This window comes from Sander lucioperca, chromosome 22 (genome assembly GCF_008315115.2).
Source record: "Sander lucioperca isolate FBNREF2018 chromosome 22, SLUC_FBN_1.2, whole genome shotgun sequence".
In the NCBI taxonomy this organism is placed as follows: Eukaryota; Metazoa; Chordata; class Actinopteri; order Perciformes; family Percidae; genus Sander; species Sander lucioperca.
Genome location: NC_050194.1, coordinates 11100780 through 11122582, shown reverse-complemented (window position 1 = coordinate 11122582; position 21803 = coordinate 11100780). Strand labels below are relative to the sequence as shown.

General features: G+C 41.3%; 4 protein-coding genes across 6 annotated transcripts; 2 read left to right on the top strand and 2 right to left on the bottom strand.

Moving 5' to 3' along the window:
* Nucleotides 1-10: 10 nt before the first annotated feature.
* LOC116044326 (archaemetzincin-2) lies at nt 11-3578 on the bottom strand. Its single transcript, XM_031291440.2, is given in 8 exon segments — nt 11-380; nt 949-1110; nt 1314-1480; nt 1800-1928; nt 2342-2374; nt 2377-2514; nt 3303-3503; nt 3506-3578. Coding segments are annotated over 8 exon segments (1065 nt in total). The 3' UTR covers nt 11-218.
* A 5636-nt stretch (nt 3579-9214) lies between these two features.
* Nucleotides 9215-12080, top strand: si:dkey-21c1.1 (protein FAM104A-like). Its single transcript, XM_031291437.2, has 3 exons — nt 9215-9961; nt 10420-10525; nt 10802-12080. The coding sequence occupies exons 1-3, from the start codon at nt 9945-9947 to the stop codon at nt 11057-11059; spliced, it is 381 nt and encodes a 126-aa protein (XP_031147297.1). The 5' UTR covers nt 9215-9944; the 3' UTR covers nt 11060-12080.
* Nucleotides 12081-12381: 301 nt separating this feature from the next.
* tepsin (TEPSIN adaptor related protein complex 4 accessory protein) lies at nt 12382-19347 on the bottom strand. Of its 3 annotated transcripts, none has more exons than XM_031291427.2 (13): nt 19108-19347; nt 18529-18601; nt 17989-18080; nt 17751-17844; nt 16166-16233; nt 15989-16070; nt 15334-15405; nt 15042-15233; nt 14668-14854; nt 14408-14521; nt 14217-14295; nt 13987-14121; nt 12382-13872 (listed from the first exon to the last, which is right to left on the bottom strand). In XM_031291427.2, the coding sequence occupies exons 1-13, from the start codon at nt 19144-19146 to the stop codon at nt 13225-13227; spliced, it is 1875 nt and encodes a 624-aa protein (XP_031147287.1). In that variant the 5' UTR covers nt 19147-19347; the 3' UTR covers nt 12382-13224. The 3 variants fall into 3 exon arrangements, with proteins under 3 accessions (XP_031147287.1, XP_031147289.1, XP_031147288.1); XM_031291429.2 differs by having other exon boundaries at nt 14226-14295; XM_031291428.2 differs by having other exon boundaries at nt 15042-15230.
* An 18-nt stretch (nt 19348-19365) lies between these two features.
* ndufaf8 (NADH:ubiquinone oxidoreductase complex assembly factor 8) lies at nt 19366-21267 on the top strand. Its single transcript, XM_031291439.2, has 3 exons — nt 19366-19669; nt 20744-20854; nt 20944-21267. Exons 1-3 carry the CDS (start codon nt 19589-19591, stop codon nt 20962-20964), a joined length of 213 nt encoding a protein of 70 aa, XP_031147299.1. The 5' UTR covers nt 19366-19588; the 3' UTR covers nt 20965-21267.
* Nucleotides 21268-21803: the final 536 nt, after the last annotated feature.

Here is a 21803-nt window from a genome sequence, read left to right as displayed (position 1 = left end):
AAAAAATGTAATACACTTTCACATAAAAATATTTTATGTACATATTGCATCTTTAATTTAGATTTATAACATACTTACCTGAACTCAGCATTTCATTCTGCCTTGTCTTGTAATCAAACAGCAGCAGAAATGTTAAGCACATCTTTTTAAATGGTATCTTAAATAGGTCAGAGCTGTTTGGTTTCTTTCGTATCCTGATTTATGGACAGGTACTATAGTTAATCGTTTCCCCCCAGTATGTCCAGACACCTGTGGAGCCACAGTCTGGATGTCTGAAAGGCTTCAGTGGGTTTTGGAAAGTGGAGCACATACTGACAGGCAGAGGCCTCCTCTGGTCTGGGTGTTTGACTCTGATCCCCCTCCATCCAGTGCAGTGAGGTCTGTTGACCACAGAGCACAAAAAAGAACATAAATGTACAATATCTGATCATGTCTGTGCATTAATCTGTAATCAGATCTTTTACTAAGCCTTACTCATGGGTGAAAAACAAAAATTGCTCCAAATTATGTCTTTCTTTGTTATATTGAAGAGCAGCTCCTTCTAATACGTGTAATCTACCTTTAAGTATTTCCAATTTGTGTCGATGATTCTTACATGATTGGCTTTAGATTTGACAACCTATTATGATTCAGAAAAAAAAAAGCTTCCTTGTAAATGCTGCAACAAATTACTTCAGTGTAATGAAGTTGCCATAGTAATAGGTACTGGTAATGTTCAAAACAAAATAGATGAGAAAAACATACTGGAACTGAAATATACTTAATTATGGTTAAAATTCATCTTGTCATTGTGAATGAATGTCATGATGGTCCTGTCTTAATCAGGACGTAATTATGCTGTTCTCATTTTAACACCAGAGCAGCACTGTACTGTATGTCTACTGTAAAAAGAAATTAAAATGATGGAATTGGGTTTATCATCACAAAAAAAGTGTTTATTTTTTTTACCTTGTATCTATCAGCTATGTTGGAGCCGACAGCGAGGCAGATGAGACAGAAATCCAGCGGCCTATGATCAGACTCCTCCAGGTGGTTGGAGCCCTGCATGACGCAGCTCAACCACTGGCAATGCTTTATTCCAAACATATGGCCAATCTCATGGGTCATTGTCTAATGAAAAAAATAAAAAAATAAAATAAATATAAATATATAACATTAGGGTAAACATTAGGGGGCAAAAAAAAACCCAACAGTATTAAGTATTTTTATCAGCAGTATTGATAAAAGCAAAGGTATGGAGGACCGTTGGAAAGACTACTCAAAGGTTCATAGTACCAATATTGAGTGAATGCTGGAGCGTGTCTCTTAGAAACCTTGCAGGATCGAAGCAACAGCTGGGTGCTGGTGATGGGGGGAGTATAATATCTGTCAAACACAGAGTAGTCCCCCTGCTTTGGCTGAAGCCTTTTCTTCAACCTCCAAGCATAGCTGCTGCTGTGGAAGGTGTCATCATACCGGGGAAAGCTGAAAACACCCATTCCTGCAAGCAGGTTTGAGAAACAACAGTGAGGATACAGGCAGTAAAAGCTCTCCTGGATTGTATATATTTCTCTTTAGCACCATCTAGTGGCAGTTCAACCCCATTACATCATCAGAGACTATTGATAATAATGAATAGTTTATGATTTACTTTGACAAAATACTCCTCAACTATGAAGCAATGTATTAGGGTATTTTGCCAGCAGATTCACAGTATTTTGAGATGCATTGGAGCATTATTATTAAGTGTGGTAGCCTCTATCTTTAATAATCACGGAGAGTTACATTTTCTTAGTAAAGGCTTAGTGGTAAAATCTCACCCTCACTAAGAGAAGCCTTTCCAAAGACAAAGTTCCATGAGTCATTGGGGTAGAGGTCAATCATTGTGATTCCAATGATACAAAAAGCATCTTTTGGTTTCCTATTCAACAGGAAGTGTAGCAGGTCACACACATTTCACAAGAAAACAATAACAAAGCAAAATCATGCACAACCTGGTTGGAGATCACTGCATTTACCTCTCATCCTCCTGCATTTCTACATGACAAAAAAACTCACAAAATGAAATGGGCAAACACTTAATCACTTTATGTGTTAACAAAAGTCAAATTGATCTCTCACGTCTGCAGACATTTAATTAACTAATAAGGTCCCTTTACAAAGAGTCTACAGGTCTGCAGTCAAACAAATCACATAAATAGCAGGCTACATTTTTTGTGGATGAACCTAGGGTAGTATAGAAAAAAGTGCCATCATACCATTTGCCTGATAAAGGTCTACTGTAGTACTGAAATATTGCCATTAAATTTGACTTTGCAAGTTAGACAGTGTGCAGGAGTTTCTTTGCGACTCCCCAACTTATCAGTGAAGATCTGAAGGTTGTGTGAATTGCTGTAACCCTGAACGAACATCTTGTTTTAGTCACAGTAACCGCTGGCAGAAACTTGACAGGAAGCCCATAGAAGAAGGCCTGGCAGTATTCTCTGAGCCCCTCCAGATACTGGTCTGTCTGGGCCCCCACCTCCCCAAAGGAACCTACAAGAACAGCCAACTATGTAACATGCTGCATTTGGGAGTTCAAAAAACTGCTGTAAAACATACTGTCCATGCCTCTTCCATCTGTATAGCCCACAATGTAGTTTGAATATAGTTTATTGCATGTCTTGTCATTTTTTGGTCATTCAGTGACATGAGCTATGGTCACACGTTTATTTTAAGTGTGTTATGCAGTATTTAATCTCGCATTGCCAGACCTTCCTCCACACCACTGCTGAGGAGGGTCTGGCTGGTCCACACGGCATTCCGGGATGGGAGAAAAACCTGCTCTGGTTTATTGCCGTTTCTTTAGACCAATCACAATCGTCTTGGACAGTGCTAAGCGCCAGACAGCGCTACGGTGCCTCTGCAAAATAGCCTCGGGAAGGAACTTGTTTTGGTGGAACATGTGTACCTTAAAAGGTTGTTTTAGTCGTGCAACAGAAAACTCAGATTGGACAGATAGTCTAGCTAGCTGTCTGAATTTACCCTGCAGAGATCTGAGGAGCAGTTAACCATAGTCCTCAGAAATCCACCGCAGTTTAAAATTACAACACAAAGAAAGCAAAAGGTAACGGACAACTGGCCGAAAAGAGTGACATACGGCGGAATTTCCGGTGGCACTGGAGCAATCCCGGAAGTGGAACGTCATGGACATAGAATATGCAGTATTGTACTGGCAAAAATGGCCATCTTATTGTGGCTAATGCTGTGGCAGAGTTTTTCACAAATACACCCATACCATTCATGACTGAGGCTCTAGCCCTACTAGACACAAACATACTCACCTATGGTTTGAATATATATAGTATTGTGGCTTGCAATGGGCGTCTTGCGAGAAGGGTCTCTTTAGAAGCTCTCAAAGTCTTGAGGCTCCCCAGGGTGAGCGGAGATCCAGTCTGAGTCAGAGGGTTGGAAAAGGGAACCTGGCTGCCCTGGGTGGAATCCCTCCTCCAGTAGATGCCTTTCTTCTTTTGGGTATTTGTTTTAAGTTTAACCAAGTCCTGACGATTGGAGAGCAAAGCTGTTTGCAGGGTCTCCACAGAGTGCTGGATCACCTTCATCTGCAAGAGAGATAAACAGCATTAACATGGTTACAGATGAAGTCAAGGCGACATTTTGCCATGTGGCTTTGCTGTCACATTTTCTGACCCCCTACGGCTCTGTATGGATGCTCATGACAAAAATGACGTGACAATGAAAATTTGATCTATTGCCAGTCATGTGTACCTTTGTAGCAGCTAAATATGGAGCCTGCTAGCAAATGAAAGATTATAATATGTGACAGAAAATATTAGACAATATATACACAATGGAAATGTATAAATGTGTATAAAATACAGCACAATTAGGGTATGTAAAATAGCAGAAGTAGTTGCAGACAAGATATACTATCTACAAAATCTACAAGGAATGTTAATGTGAAAGAAAACCTATAAATTCACAGACATGAATATAAAAATATTATTTATACCATGATCTGGGCGAATACTTGATTCTGATTGGCTGCAGACAACACTTAGCTCAACAACAGTGATTCAATCATATCTGTAAGCAATATCTGGCCACTGTGCTGGGTCACTGATCCACTTGGACGGGGGGAGACTGAGGGGACATGACGGCGATTAACCTGCATTTAGTAGTCTCAACAAGACTCAACAGGGTTTTCCATAGTAACAAGGGTCTCATTTATCTACATAAATACGTTTATTTGTGGGATACACACAATATCAGGCTGTTTTTCACCTGATATAATGTGTATCCCCTCCCCTAACATGCAAAGGGTCTGTCCTGTCCTCATGTGTGTTATTGTCTGTGTTTACCAGGTCACAATAAACGACTTGAGATAATATGGAGATGTCTGCTGTTTTCTAGCAAAAGTTACAGAGGGGATACACATTATATCAGGCTGTTTTTCACCTGATATAATGTGTATCCCCTCCCCTAACATGCAAAGGCCCTGTCCTGTCATCATGTGTGTTATTTTCAGTGTTTACCAAGTCACAGTGACCAGAGGCCTGTACTACGAATCAAGATCAACATGTCCTGGATTTCTTTCAGTGATCCGGCTTCACCTAACCTAACAACCGTGGTCCCGCATAACCTGTATCACGACGCTGGTTATCAACTAGTTCAGTCAACCCAGGTTTTTCCAATCTAGAGACGTGCGCGTTCACATAAAAGAGGCGGTGTTTGCGCACCACGACCAATCGCAAACATCTACCAGAGCTGCATCTTTTAAACAAGAAGAACAAACTATACTTCTACATAAATATGAAGAATACAGACACGGTTTAACAGGCAAAACGCAGGAAAGAAAGCTGAGAAAAAAGCCGACGCTGTTATGCGTAAATCACAACGCTTAGCTTATCAATATCCAGTGGTGTAGTCTACGTGATAGTAAGCTCCAGAATTTCCATATACTCACTTAAAAATGCCCAATGACACGTAACAACATACTTTCCATTATATGTTTGATATATTTTGAATTGTCATCTGTGCTTTTTTCTTCACATAGGCTCAATGGAGGTATTTCACCATAAATTGGTGCATAAAAGTGTATCGGAATGCAGGAAATGAAGTCGTTGATGCTTAAAACTTCCCTGGGAGAGGACACCCAGACCGGGGTATGATATGCCCCCCTCCTCCCCCAAAGGCAGATTCTGGCCAATATACAGTACAGTACACCCACTACAATACATTAGACTAAACTGTTCACTTCCCCATCAGTCAGGCACAAGATCTGACCATATATAATTACACTTTTGCTTTCCATAAACTGTCGTTGCTTTAGGCTTTTATTTCAGTTGCAAATCCAGCAGTGGTGCGCGATCGTGAGAGAAAATAAAAAAAAACATAAAAACATAATTTAAACCGATGTGCACATTGGCAACACACGGCTAAAGAAGGCAACAAATAGCCTATAAGTAATTCCCTCCGCTGAAAATCACTGCGGTCAAGCCAGCCGACACTCGGATCTCCGTGGTCAAATCAGCCGACACTAAACTTGTAATGCGCTCTTATTCCGGCACGCGTGGTAAATGCATTCAAACGGCCCAGATCGAGTAGCGAAGTTGGCGAGATGATGCACATTGGACTACTTCCGGTTTTCAAAATAAGATGTTAATACAACGTACATATGAAAACTAGTAATGGATTATATTCACCAGAAGTAAAATATATGTAACCTGTGTCTGTCCTTTATACAAAAAAAATGAGTGAATTGTGAAAGGAATGTATAGTTTGAGTTTACAAGAATACAACAATAATTCCAGACTGATTTATTTCAGGGGACACCTCTGACTACACCCATATTTAAAATCAGGCAATTAAACGGTATCAATTTGGAGATTTTTTGGAAGCAAAGTCCCATACTTCTGCTGTGAAATGACTAAAAAAATTAATTTGGAGGTGCTATAAAAAGACTTTGGTCCATAGTTCCAGGCAATGACTGACATATTTGAGTACAGGGCATCACTTAATACGGTCATACTGAAAATCAAACAATTTTACTGTATAATTTTGGAGATTTCTGGAAGCAAAGTCCCTTACAGCTGCTGTGAAATGACTCAAAATGTGAATTTGGAGGTGCTATAAAAAGACTTTGGTCCATAGTTCCAGGCAATGACTGACATATTTGTGTACAGGGCATCACTTAATACTGTCATACTGAAAATCAAACATTTTTACTGTATAATTTTGGAGATTTCTGGAAGCAAAGTCCCATACTTCTGCTGTGAAATGACTAAAAAAATTAATTTGGAGGTGCTATAAAAAGACTTTGGTCCATAGTTCCAGGCAATGACTGACATATTTGAGTACAGGGCATCACTTAATACTGTCATACTGAAAATCAAACAATTTTACTGTATAATTTTGAAGATTTCTGGAAGCAAAGTCCCATACTTCTGCTGTAAAATGACTCAAAATATGAAACTGGAGGTGCTATAAAAAGACTTTGGTCCATAGTTCCAGGGAATGACTGACATATTTGAGTACAGGGCATCACTTAATACTGTCATACTGTAAATCAAACATTTTTACTGTATAATTTTGGAGATTTCTGGAAGCAAAGTCCCATACTTCTGCTGTAAAGTGACTCAAAATATGAAACTGGAGGTGCTATAAAAAGACTTTGGTCCATAGTTCCAGGCAATGACTGACATATTTGAGTACAGGGCATCACTTAATACTGTCATACTTTAAATCAAACAATTTTACAGCAGAAGTATGGGACTTTGCTTCCAAAAATCTTCAAAATTATACAATAAAATTGTTTGATTTTCAGTATGACAGTATTAAGTGATGCCCTGTACTCAAATATGTCAGTCATTGCCTGGAACTATGGACCAAAGTCTTTTTATAGCACCTCCAAATTCATATTTTGAGTCATTTTACAGCAGAAGTATGGGACTTTGCTTCCAGAAATCTCCAAAATTATACAGTAAAATTGTTTGATTTTCAGTACGACAATATTAAGTGATTCCCTGTACTCAAATATGTCAGCCATTGCCTGGAACTATGGACCAAAGTCTTTTTATAGCACCTCCAAATTCATATTTTGAGTAATTTTACAGCAGAAGTATGGGACTTTGCTTCCAAAAATCTTCAAAATTATACAGTAAAATTGTTTGATTTTCAGTATGACAGTATTAAGTGATGCCCTGTACACAAATATGTCAGTCATTGCCTGGAACTATGGACCAAAGTCTTTTTATAGCACCTCCAAATTCACATTTTGAGTCATTTTACAGCAGCTGTAAGGGACTTTGCTTCCAGAAATCTCCAAAATTATACAGTAAAAATGTTTGATTTTCAGTATGACCGTATTAAGTGATGCCCTGTACTCAAATATGTCAGTCATTGCCTGGAACTATGGACCAAAGTCTTTTTATAGCACCTCCAAATTAATTTTTTTAGTCATTTCACAGCAGAAGTATGGGACTTTGCTTCCAGAAATCTCCAAAATTATACAGTAAAAATGTTTGATTTTCAGTATGACAGTATTAAGTGATGCCCTGTACTCAAATATGTCAGTCATTGCCTGGTACTATGGACCAAAGTCTTTTTATAGCACCTCCAAATTCACATTTTGAGTCATTTCACAGCAGAAGTATGGGACTTTGCTTCCAGAAATCTCCAAAATTATACAGTAAAAATGTTTGATTTTCAGTATGACAGTATTAAGTGATGCCCTGTACACAAATATGTCAGTCATTGCCTGGAACTATGGACCAAAGTCTTTTTATAGCACCTCCAAATTAATTTTTTTAGTCATTTCACAGCAGAAGTATGGGACTTTGCTTCAAAAATCTCCAAATTGATACCGTTTAATTGCCTGATTTTAAATATGGGTGTAGTCAGAGGTGTCCCCTGAAATAAATCAGTCTGGAATTATTGTTGTATTCTTGTAAACTCAAACTATACATTCCTTTCACAATTCACTCATTTTTTTGTATAAAGGACAGACACAGGTTACATATATTTTACTTCTGGTGAATATAATCCATTACTAGTTTTCATATGTACGTTGTATTAACATCTTATTTTGAAAACCGGAAGTAGTCCAATGTGCATCATCTCGCCAACTTCGCTACTCGATCTGGGCCGTTTGAATGCATTTACCACGCGTGCCGGAATAAGAGCGCATTACAAGTTTAGTGTCGGCTGATTTGACCACGTAGATCCGAGTGTCGGCTGGCTTGACCGCAGTTGAAAATCTATATCTTTCATAAAAATACCCATCAGGGAATGTTAACGGGGTTGTCGGTCTCTAAATGTTTTAACTTTTATGAGCGCACCTCTCTCTCTCTCTCCGCGAACCGAGCTCCAGCTGATCTTCTAAGAACGGTGACGCCGTTATCAGTCGAGTATTGATTGGTCAGTGGGCGGTGCTTTTACACCGGTTGATCTCTAATCTCCAACATAACCTGCTCCCGACCAGGTTAGGCGTTCAGCATGAGTTACCACGGCGATTGAACCCGATCACAAGTGATCCACCTTCGTAGTACAGAAAACCCTGGGTTGAGCCTGAAGTTAGCTCGTTAACGCCAAATCTCGCTTCGTAGTACAGGCCTCTGGTAAAGTCAGAAAATAACACACATGGTGACAGGACAGACCCTTTGCATGTTAGGGGAGGGGATACACAAAATATCAGGTGAAAAAACGGCCTGATATTTTGTGTATCCCCTCTGTAACTTATATGGTAGACAGGTGAACAAAGCGGTTAACTGAAAAGCCATATTAAACTAAATTAAATTAAAACAGAAATCACGTTAGAGGGCAGGGAGGGACGGGTTAGGAAAGACGAGGAAAAAATATTAAATTAAATAAATCTCAATGACTCACATAGATAGGCCTATCAGTCTGCCTATGTAGCTAAGGTGCATGTCAATATGGAACTTTAGAAAACACTGTCAATTAATCCACAATAATAAACGACCCATTAAACAATTCACACGTCGTCGACGTTGACTAACGTACCTAATAGACACCTCGCGTGGCATTAACCCTTACATGTACTTCCGTTCAACAACGCAAAAGCCTGTCCTCAACAAATAAAAAAAAAAAACAACCTTAATTAACTTATTAGTGGGGGAAAAAACACAATATGCTCACCATGTTGAGGTTCTCTTAATACATCCACGGTTGAGGTTGACGCCATTGACACTGGAAGCCGTTTCCGCTTTGTGGTGACGTCAGGTAAACAGAGGGGTGGAGCTCTTCACTTCGGGAAACGTTGACTGACGACCAAAGAAGAAAAGCTCGCTGCCTGCTACACACCTAGCTAACGACCTCGGAATATAGCTAGGTTATCCTACTTCAGACAACATTAAAATCGAATGTATTTAAACTGCACTTATCTAGCTAGTTTCTTGCGTCGGAGTGCTGTCAAGTCAAGGTAACGGTTAACCTTAACCACGACTAACGGCAAGTTGACGGAAAACGAAAGCGGAAGAACTTTCAGTTAGCTAAAAGTAGTTAGCTAGCTCATACAACATTGCACTGTAGCAGCTAGCAGGCTAGCTTGCTCCCTATGCTTTCATGACTGGTGTAGTTACTCGAGATTTCACTGCGTAAACGAGAATACCTTTAGTTAACGTTAGCTGGTTAGCTTTCGGACGCCCAGCAGCAGTTTGTTCCACAACCGAGGCGTAGGCAGGGCGGACTGGACTTGGAACAGTGACAGGTCCGAACTAGCTCATAGCTAAGGTTTGTGCTTTCCTACAGCGACCTGTGCTTCAGCCGGAGATTGGTCACTCACATGACTTTCTGATGAGATAACAGGGATCTTGCCATACTGAGTTTCTACGAAATGGTCGTGGAGCAGTAGCTAAGCCAAAGCTTTAAAATAAGATATCGCAATCCGGGCTCACAAGGAGTGTCAACCTTTTTTTTTGGGGCCAAAAACATACGTCAAGACTGCAGAAATGCTGACTGACAGCAGGTAACGGGAGTAACCATTTTTACACATCTTCGACGTCATTATTACAGCCTCATCATTGCACACAATATAATAATTGTATCACATGTAATGCAACATTGTAACAAAATCACGTATTACAGTAATCAAAAGCCAAGAACTAGACAATTTAGGCTGTTAAAGCAGTATATATGTAATATCCACACTGTGTGTTCCCCAGTGAATGTAGCTATGTTAATCAATGTGTTTTCATAATGGGAGCGCCACATGTCTGATCATGTAACTGCCTGATATGAGTGTGTGTTGCTATTTTTGGTTCCTCTTCATGTTCTCTCTTTCTTATACTCTTCCTTTCTCTGCCCAATCTCTTAACGCATGCCTACATAGTTTCTGTCACACTGTCTCCTTCACTTTTAAGTTTACTCTACTGTCCTATGCACTCACAACACTCTGTTCCTTCCTTCCATTTCTGTTTTGTACAGGAAACGTCACCGTAGCTGTGACAGTGAGGAGGACCAACAGCTGAGTCCTCAGGCCAAGAGATCAGGAGGGGGTACCAGCCTGCTTGTGTCAGATTTGGATTCAGAGGTGAGACTGAATTGATCTTTATATTCATCTTTAGACCATCACACAGATGTAGGTTTACCCAGATTTCATTTGATAGTGTGATGGAAATCCTCTTCAGGGAACGGATAAATCCGCCAAGGTCATTTATGCTCTATCTAATGTAAAGCCCATTGACATTTACTGTATTGATGGAGCAAGCAGCCTGGCATCATGTGTATACATACTTATGACTCTACATGCAATGCTTCTGCATCCATCCACAAAACTACAATTCAGATCTCTGTCCTGGTTTTACAGTCTTCCTGCAGCGACAGCAGTAATGGGATCAGTAGTCCAGAGAGAGCAATAGTGGTCAGCGCCAGGCCATGCATACACAGCCAGAACAACTGCACCACCCAGTACTCCCTCAGCCCAAAGCCTGAAGACTCTGGGAGCTCCTTGCAGCATGGTTTCCATGGCGACGGCAGCAGTGTGTCCTACGACTACATCAACAGAGTCCTGAGGGAGGCGCACTTCAGTAGTCTGCAGACCAGAGGGCGTCCAGGCTCAACATGACGGTGACCTCTGACCCCTCTCCTGGCCTCTTGTCCCTCGCCCATCAGTGCTGACACTACTGGCACTGTGGCTCCTCCTTGAAAGCCTCAAGCGACACCCTCGGGTCAGGGGGAAGGGGATGATGTGTGGAGGTTTACAGATTTTGGGCACAAAGGCTCATCCCCACCTCACCTTGTACCATTTGTTAAGACCATAAGCACATCCGCCTTTCCATGGCCCAACCACTGTGGTTTTTTTGTGCAGTGTTGATGTGTAAGTGTGTTTGTGTGTATGTGTGTGTGCACGCACCCTGTGCACTTTATAAAGAGGTATTGCTCTCTTTACATGCGTGCGTTGATGCGTGGACATTTTCATTGGTGCTAATCACAAGAAAGGTGTGATGAACCAAAGTGCTTGCAAAATGATATAAAGCTAAGCACTTTACTCAATAACTCCTCATTCTGTTTACTCTCGACTGAGGAAGTCAGCCGCATGTTTGTGTCTGTGAAGGGGGAGTTGTTGTGATCCTATTCACAAAGGAAGTTCATGAAGGCTAATGGATTAACTTCCAAGGAGCATTATTAAAACAATTCAGTAAAATAACATTATAGGCCTTCTTTGTTTTCTCCAACCAAAGTGACAACGTTAAATTATAGTGTATTGCAGTTACTTTCACTATCTGAATGAATCCAAAATGTTTTGGCGTGGCAGGTCAATGGGTTTAAGGTAATGGAACAGAGATTCTTCATGAGCCTCAAAATCCAACCTCAGATTAGACCCTGGCTAATTATAGAGCTGTGAGAGCAGGCACTGGAGTCTGCGGCTCAGGCAGTGTAATGCTCAGCACAGTGCGTCTAACGAAAAAAGCCTCAAGAAAAAGCTCTCTCAATACGTTTGTAACCATGTGTTTATTTCTATAACATTTTACACGTGTGTGTATGCGTCATATGCCTGCCAGCCATACTTGTTTCTGTATGGTTCAATATGACCAGAAACACTGTGTTGCAAATAAAGTGATGAGAGTGGTGAAAGTGATTCATAATTTTCCAATTCATTTGGCGTTGAAATAAAGTGTTGCTGAAAGTTATGTCTGCACATGTCACTCATACCATTTAAATACAGTAGAACAAGACTCATTTATGTAGTAGTTAGTGCTGTAACAAAAATACAGCAGGTTTTATTCAGCATGTGCAACAGCATAGCTTGTGTTCACTGAAACAAAATACATCAGTAGCGTTCATTGTATGTATCGGTAGGTTGGCTTACCATTTTGGCATGTAGTGTGCGTACCACATTCCACAGTCCTCAACGCCACAGTACAGTATGTAACTGAAACAACGTTGTTGAGATAGTGAAGGTAATTTGCCTTTTATTTGGTTACACAAGCAACCGTTCATGAAGTTACTGATATTTTTTTGCATTTTGCTGATGGCAGATGTTCCGCACATTGGTTATTCACACAGAACATGTCAATAATGAGTTCCTCCGTCAGTTCTCCAAACTAGTCTTTAATCATATACATGCACTCTACAACCATTCTCACTGGTATGTTTTAATCAATACAGGGGTAAACATAATAAATAATTTGTAAACTAACACTCATAACATTTACACTGACATAATAGTTTAGTACCAAAAAATATGGAAGACAACTCTCATTTGTAGGTTTTACGAGTCCATAACAAAAGCAATTGTAGTGCAAATTACAAATCAAGGGATTCTCCCTCAGAGGTTCTGCAGAGGCGCAACAGTTTCAGTTAGCTTAAAGGAATCCTGAGATAAAGCAACTGTCAATAATAACCTGTAATGCAAGTCTACCACGCTTGTTAAATATGTTTGAGAAATTAGACCTCAGCAACATCGTTTACAGACCTCATAGTCCTCCCGTATGACAGGTGAGGGGGTTCTCATGCCAACTGTGGATTGCACTAACTAATAGGACTATGGTTACGTGTCCTAAATTTCTGTCCCTTAGCCCAATCTGCTGCTTAAATACAATTTCCAAAGAGGCACCATACAGATAAGAACAAAAAATCCAAACATAACTGTGAACCTGCTGTTTATATACTGTATAGTTATCTGATCTTGGTTTAAAAAATTAAATAGATTTCTTAGAAGGATATACATGAAGACATCATTGGTTTAACTGTGACAGTCCCAACCGTAAAATGTTGGTCAGTCAGTGTTTAAAAGTTGAGAAACGAGAAGGCAGATACGGGTTGGCTGCTATCACATGCAACTGAATTGCAAATTAAAGGAGCGTCGTCGCTGGTTTCACTGATGCCGATACTGTTATGCCCAGCTGGATTCTCCCTTAAGCTGTAGCCCATCGTGTCCGTCTCTGTCTGGGACGTCTCTCTTTTACACAGGGGCTTCCCCTTAGTCACCAGCTCCATACCGCTGAACAGAGACAGTTTGCTGGGACACGGCTGCCCACCCTGAGGCTCAGCTGGAGGGGAAGAGCTCCTATCTGCGTTAGGCTCGGATTCTTCAGCAACAAATTTAAACTTGGCAGTCTTGACTGGCTCCACCTGGTTTTGCAGTAACTCACGCAGATTAGGAGAACGTTTCTCCTCATGGCCGTCATTCATCAGCTCCCCTGAGGAGTCTCTTTGGTCCAAGGCCAGACCACAGGGGGAAGATGGGTAATTTGGTGGGATGTCAGGCTGATAATGGTTGTGGTTGGTGTTGTCAGCAGAGTAGGCTGGGCGTAAAGGGTCTGAGTATGTCGATGTGGGAAGCTGATTAGTTGTTGCCTGATGGCTGCTGTTGGCTGTATCCTGCCTCGGAGCGTGAACAGACCCACCCATCAGAGCCTTAAACTGTCGCAGGATCTGGTAAGAGGTGATAAAATTAAAAAAAAATACACCCTCATTTTGAGTATTATCTAGTTCTGTTCTATCAGTCTTCACCATGTGTGTAGGTTTCTCTTTATTTCTCTCTCTTACCTTGGTGGCTTTGTTGGCCACAGGTCCTGGAGCCCCGTCGCTCAGCTGGCGGAGCCTTCGATGTGTAGCTCCAAACATTTGTTCCAGAGAGAGGAGGTCAGAGGTCATGAGGCATGACTCAGCACATAGTGCCCGCTGCAGGATTGAAAGGACAAACAAGATATGTATATTAGGATTGCACGCTAGAATAAAGAAAACCTAGATCTTTGGTGAATTTTAACCATTGCTACCATCTTAACAGTGTTTGAGGGATCCTGAAGCTTGCTTGAGAGCAACTCCACCACGACCTCGCAGTTGAGAATGGAGCACCTGACAGAAGACAAGAAATCAGGCCATTTAGAAAGAAAATAGACAAATAATACAGTTTATTTGAAAAAAGGAGAATAAGCAGTATTCTCAGTCTGATTTGAGATGCACTGACTCTTTAATGAAGTGCTGGCTCTCCTCTCTGGACAGAAAAACTCTGGATCCTTCAGTCAGCCTGCTGATTAGCGCCATCTCCTGGCCACAGTCCCCCAACTGCAAAGCTTCCACCCTGGATACCAGACCAGTGTGTGAGGCAGAAATGACAATGATGTGGAGAAAGTGAGAACATGTGTGTTATCTTATGCTAACACTGGACATTCAAAGACTAATCCACCAGCTCTCAAATGGGACTACAGTGTGATTTTAGACACTCACCGTTCCGATAGGTCCCCACTGCTCTCTCTACTGGCCCCCGAATGACTCCCGGTACCAGCTGACTTGCTGCCCACAGAGGCCCTGCTGTTAGTTGTGGTGTCCTGAGAAGAGTTGTGAGAGGAGCTGTTGCAGCTGTCGGCCTCTTCCCAGCCGCCTCCTACCTGCCCTGGGCACCGCTGGGTCAATGCTGTGTGGTAAAGACACACGGTAGTTAGGTGTCAAAATGAACATTTTTAATCATACGCAAATAAGTCTTGCCACACTGCTACATAGTGAGCAGATCAATGATTCATACACCGCCAATATATTTGAGATTCAAGCCTACTATTTAGAAACCGGAAGCCCAGCTTTCCATCACACCAACAATGTCTCACCTTCTGGTGTTCGAGCAGGCAGGTTATAGGCACACGCAGGCACCGCCACCTCTATGGGAGCGGACGGCGCAACTACGGCCCGGTAATGGTTGTCATGGAGACGGATGCCCTGGTGTTCAGTTGGGGGAAGGACAGCACTGGCCATTACCTCTGCAGCTTTCTGGATCTTATCCAGGAGTGAGTCACTGCCTGCTGGGAGGCCCAGGTACAGACATAAAAGGTCCAGAAATGTACACAGAAGATAAGTTTGACTGGATTTGTGTCGGCGTATGCGTGGTGGTCTATCACTCACCTGCCCCCTGCTTTCCTGGACTGTACCCAAAGCCCTGCATTCCTGACCTGTGGGAGGTTGCTGAACCCATACCTGGACAGAAAGACACAGGGGACCTATTGTACTCAAGGCTTTCAGTTTACAAAATACAAAGAACCTTATGTACTTGATTTAAATCATTCCAGCTCCTTATAGACACTCTGCTCTCTCTAATATTTCAGATGATGAACATTATTATTACATATGACAGTGAAAAGGTTAGCTGGCCAGGTTAGCTCAGTTGGTAGAGCAGGTGCACATATACAGAGGTTCACTCCTCGACGCAGCGGCCGCGGGTTCGACTCCGACCTGCAGCCCTTTGCTGCATGTCATTCCCCCCCTCTCTTCCCTTTCATGTCTTCATCTGTCCTGTGAAAATAAAGGCCTAAAAATGCCCCCTCCAAAAATCTTGATGTCTATCCAGCAAAACATCTGCACAGGTGTTTTATTTGCCTAATCAACCCTGTTCTTTGTAGCTGTTTGTTAGTTTGATTAGCCAGACCAAGTCAACACACATGTGAGGGTATAAAGGGCATTTACGCTATTTACAGGTTTTGTAAAATAGAGTAAACCTAAAAAAAGATTTAGTAAATAATTGTAGGCTGTACGGTCCTTACAGCCTACAATTATTACTCACCCACTGTTGGGGGGGCTAGGTTGAGCGGGGAGATGCCACCTTTGGCCGAAATTGTATCTGTGAAAAGCAACCTGGCCACTTCCTGCAAATAGAAAAAAAAGGTACAAATTGATTGCCTAGCTGCCACAGATATAGGACTGACATGATGATAAAATATAGCTTTACTGTTGCTCTTACCTGTGCTGTATTTCTCACTTTCTGGTACAACGCTGTGCCATGGATAGGATCAGGAGGGCCGCTGTAAACTTAAAAAGCCAAAACACCAGACAGCGAGTGAGTGTTCAGGTTATGTTGTGAACGATGTTGTTACCGAATATCCTGCTGGACGTTTCCTTGATGACAGGGTCAACACTGTGGCACTGTCCATGGTTTACAGAAATGCTTCATCTGCTGGTTTATGTTTTTATTTTTTATTTAAATGCTTTACGTTTAAGTTTGCTAGTACATTTAATAAACAGTGAATCAGCATTGGTTCACTTCTATCTTACTCGTCAGTTGACTTAAAGTCCCCCATATTATGCTCATTTTCAGGTTCATAATTGTATTTAGAGGTTGTACCAGAATAGGTTTATGTGGTTTAATTTTCAGAAAACACCATATTTTTTGTCAAATTGCACATTGCTGCAGCTCCTCTTTTCACCCTGTGTGTTGAGCTCTCTGTTTTAGCTACAGAGTGAGACATCTCACTTCTGTACCATCTTTGTTGGTAGCTGCACATGCGCAGTAAGTACTGCTAGCTTGTCAGTTGCAGAGCATGAGGCCGGCTACACACTGCCTGCGTGGCGTTTCTGTTGCGTGGCGGCTGCGTGGATTTTTTACACACCAGAAACGTCTGACGCGGTGCTGCTGCTGCTAGCCTTGTCTGTACACATGTATGTTTCCCATTGATAAAATGAAATACCATGTTATACATAAATATATACTGATTTGATTACAGCAAAGACAACGTCGGCAGTATTGATGGTAAAATAGGCTACAGAATATTTCGTTCTGTATTGACAGGTGCAATATTAGAAAATCAATTTTTTTTTTTTTTATTACATTTATATCTGCATTTATATCAAAACCTAGATACTTTCAAACATCAACATGTCATTTATTACTATGTATTAGTGTCAAAATGACATAAACATTTCCTATTCTATTTTGCCTGGAAACACTTCCAACATTGTCGCGTGAAAAATAGGCAGCTCTAACCTGTTAACATGGGAGCTGAAATGAAAACGGACACGCCACGCAGCTGACACGCTCGCGCAACGCATCCAGTGTGTAGCTGGCCTGAGGGAGTGCCATGCTAGCAGCTAGGCGAGCATTATAACGTGTTACAAAGTGACGCACGTTCGTCACGGAAGTAAAGGCTGGACTACAATAGAGCTGGTTGGAGCAGTTTGTGAACAGTGTTTTCTCTGGAAGATGGTAAGTCCCTTTGGGGTGGACTTTGGGCTTTTTCACTTTGTAAACCTATAACATGCACAAAAAGATATATAATACAATAAAGGAAAGGGAAAAAGCCAAAAATCATAATATGAGCACTTTAACAATGTAAAAGGACCTCTGTTAACGCCCGAACAGCGACCATATCTGGGTCAAATGCCTGGACTCGCAGTCGAGAGAGAATGAGACTTTTCCCTGAACTTTTTACACAGTGCGCAGGAGAGATGCACACTGTTGCCATGGCTTAGCAAGGGGAGTTGTGCTCTGCAATTCCGTGAACGTGTTGAAGACAAATCAGAGCTAAAAGCACAAGTGACCAATGTCTGACCTGATGCTTGCTGGAGGAAGGTGGAGTTCCTACGAAGTTCTGTGAGGAAATGGTTTGAGCCATGACCGCAAAGATGGACAAAGATCTTCAGCACCTGAAACACCAGCAGCATGAACAGTGAGTTACTCACAGACAGGAACGGGAGGACAATCATCTACATTTGAAACTTAATACATTATGGCTCCACTTCACAGTTTCATATTACAGACAGAAACTTGAATAATAACACTGTTCTCACCTTAAGTTTGACATGACAGGACTCCACCTGCAGCCTCTCTAGAAGGTACTCCAACAAACACTGACCGCAACCTGAAGACTCGTGGGAGATTTCTACAGCGTGATGATGGTTAAGGATATTCACACCATAGCGTAATGGACTCAATATGTTTGATTTAGTCAAAGTGATTCTTCCCTGGTTAGAATACCAGAAGATAACAGCATAACTATGAAGAAAACGTTCCTGCTGGTGTGTCTCTTCATGTGTGGAAATGTAAGAGGTGCCCTTTTTTTAATTACCAACTCCTACTAAGGGCAATAAACCTATTTTATACAATCTATGCAATAAAATTTAAATCCTGTCCTGATTTTGGATTCAAATTTAAACCATGGATTCCCATCCATATATTCTCAATGAAGAGTTGTTGTTAGGTTTTCTGAAAAACAACAAACATCTGACTTAAACTGTCATCTTCCATTTGACATATAACATATATATCGTACATTATTGTCAGAGGTTGCAGCTGCTCGCTGAGCCACAACAGAAGATGACAAAGGATACTTCCAATCTCTTGGAAAAGGTAGCCAGGACAGGGGTTTTCATCATCTGCTGTAGCCTTCATCAGAGTCGGGACCTTCGGTTGGTGGAAAAGATGATGGTAAAACAAATGTGATACAAGTGCAAAGCTGACACTAAAAGGACTGTGTTGTATCCCACGAGTATTGCACAGTCCACAAACAAAAACATGTGATTACAATCTAACCTGTGTACTAACAGTTTGATTAACGGTGAAACACACACTGACATGGACACAAACCTGGCATGACACCAGGATCTGAGTACCAGGTTAGCATTGGCCAAACAGGCAGTTATAACAGTACTGTATGCCTGTTTGCTGCTTTACAACTTCAACGAAACAAGCTGACATGTCAACTGAGAAATGACATGGAGACGAGTGCAATTGCCAAAGGTGTTTCTTCTTGCTGTTAGCTAAGTTAGCTGGCTAATAGCAAGCTAGTGGTGGCACTTGGCTAACAGTTTCAATTGGACACGTCAACGTACGTCATGCTCGTCATGCTCCGTTTAGCTGCTACTGGTTTTAACAACTAAGTAACGTTAATGACCGTAAACAGCACTTACTTTCTGAAGAAAAGCTAATCGTTCCAGAAATGTTGCCATGATTTAGCAATCCAGGCTGCGGGTTACTCATCTTCCTCTGAGGGGTACGAGGGGAAGGCGGAGCTCGAGGTGACAGCTAGCCAATAATGAAACCGCAAGTAGCTATCCTAAAGTCTATTGGCGTCGTGGTTACGCCTAAAGGTCGAAAAACAGCGAATCAACTTCAGGAAAGCTAGAGCTGACATTTTGATTGACGGTGACAAACGCCAATCGCATTACCGAATATCCTGCTGGACGTTTCCTTGATGACAGGGTCAACAATATGGCGCTGTCCATGGTATTACAGAAATGCTTCATCTGTTGCTTTATGTGTAGTTTTTTTTATTGAAATGCTTTACATGTTTGCTAGTACATTTCTGAATCAGCATCGGTTCACTTCTGTCTTGCTCGTCAGTTGACTTAAAAACGTAAAAGGGCCTCTGTTAACGCCCGAACAGCAACCATGTCTGGGACTAATGCCTGGACTCGCAGTCGAGAGAGAATGAGACTTTTCCCCGAACTTTTTGCACAGTGCGCAGGAGAGGTAAGCACTGTTACCATGGCTTAGCAAGGGGAGTTGTGCTCTGCAATTCTGTGAACGTGTTGAACGTAGACATAGTTCACATTAAGTGAAGCTAGCTGCCAATGCTGCCACAGAAAACAGTTTCTCGTTACTCAATATAGGACTGCAAAATGAAATGCACTTAAAGGTGCCCTAAGTGATGTGACGCGTTTTTTAGGCTACAACATTTTTTGTCACATACAGAAAACATCTCCACACTATCCGCTAGCTGCCTGTCCCCTGAACAAACTGTAAAAAAAAAAAACGCGGTTTCTGTAGACAGCCCAGGCTCCACAAACGGCAACAAAAACAAACTGCGCCAACCTGCCCAACGAACCATAACAAACAGTGTTCCAGCCAATAACCGACAAGAAGGCGCTGGTTGAGTCATGAATATGCATTGTGGGAGTAGCCTACGTGCTAACACTGCTGCAGTGATGGCTCAACCAGCTCCTTCTTGTCAGTTATTGGCTGGAACACTGTTTGTTATGGTTTGTTGGGCAGGTTGGCGCAGTTTGTTTTTGTTGCCCCTGGGCTGTCTACAGAGACCGTGTTTTTTTTACAGTGTGTTCAGGGGGCAGGCAGCTAGCGGATAGTGAGGAGATGTTTGCTGTATGTGACGAAAAATGTTGTAGCCTAAAAAATGCGTCACATCACTTAGAGCACCTTTAACGTTACCACTCTATGCTACACAAACAGTAATTGTTTGAAAATTATGAAGTAATCAATTTGCATAGGATAAGCATTTGTAAAATAAAATAAGATATAATGAAAGAGTAATAGCAATAATGAAGAGCACTTACAGTACGTTACACATGCAGTATACACATAATGTACAATATGTCCTCACTAAAGTCGTAGGGCAAAGAAACTATGTAGTGAGAATGGCTAACGATGTGCTGAAACAAACACAAGAGGTCAGCAGACAGTAGAATAACAGAGAAGAGAATTATCATTTTATATGTGAATTGTTCTTGTAAATCACTAAGTCACCCACTATCCTGGACACACAGTGACAAAGATACATTTATTTTCCTTTGTCAACGTGTGATTTAGGCAGCGACGTATGGGAAGTGTGTGGCTGCTACCACAACAGGCAGACAGGAGCTAAGGAAGGACATGTGTGCCAAGGAATTTGAAGCACTGAAGACCTGCTTCACAAATGCAGTAAGTGACAAAGGCGATCATCATCCTGCTGGTCTCATGCTGTGGCTATAGATGGTTGGAATTCAAAAGTTTTTCTTTTTTTATTACAGGCCAAGAGAAAAGCCAAATGAAAAGCCAACTGTGGCTTTGTTAGAGCGGACAATTCAGTGGACCGACCTCAAAGGTGAAAAGGGAAGAAGTTCTAAGTGTTGTTGGACTTTGTGACAGCAGCATATTGTTTCATTTTGATGACAACACTTCCTCTACTTGGCACTGTTAATGGACTGAATATGTATGTGTTGAAAAATTAAGACTCTACAGTTGAAATTAAGACTACATGTTGCAATTGAGCAAAACCATGAAATACTGCTACATTCTTTAACATGCCAGACTGAATAAAATATATACGGGTGAATAAAACATTCCTGATATCATTTGTCTTGAATGTCGGAACACAGTCACAGATGTAATAGTTGTTTTTAGTTATTCGTAACCAGAGGTGTCAAGTAACGAAGTACAAATACTTCGTTACCTTACTTAAGTAGAAATTTTGGGTATCTATACTTTACTGGAGTAATTATTTTACAGCAGACTTTTTACTTCTACTCCTTACATTTTCACACAATTATCTGTACTTTCCACTCCTTACATTTTAAAAATGGCCTCGTTACTCCTATATAGACAACCATACAAGGTTGTACAATTTTCTTATACAGTTTTGTTATCCTACATCCGTTGCCCTCACAGATTCCTGCAGCTAAGCTTGGATGTACATTTACATTCCAATAAAGGCTATTGATAACATGCCTCTGAAGTTTGACTTTTTGCACCATTACAATACTTATAGGCAGCTAGTCATCATATCTTCCGCTCCATGAAACACATGTTAATGCTCAGTAGTACACATATATGGTTCTTTAATGTATGTGCATTGTACTAAAATGCGTTCATTTTCAATGGGCATAAATGC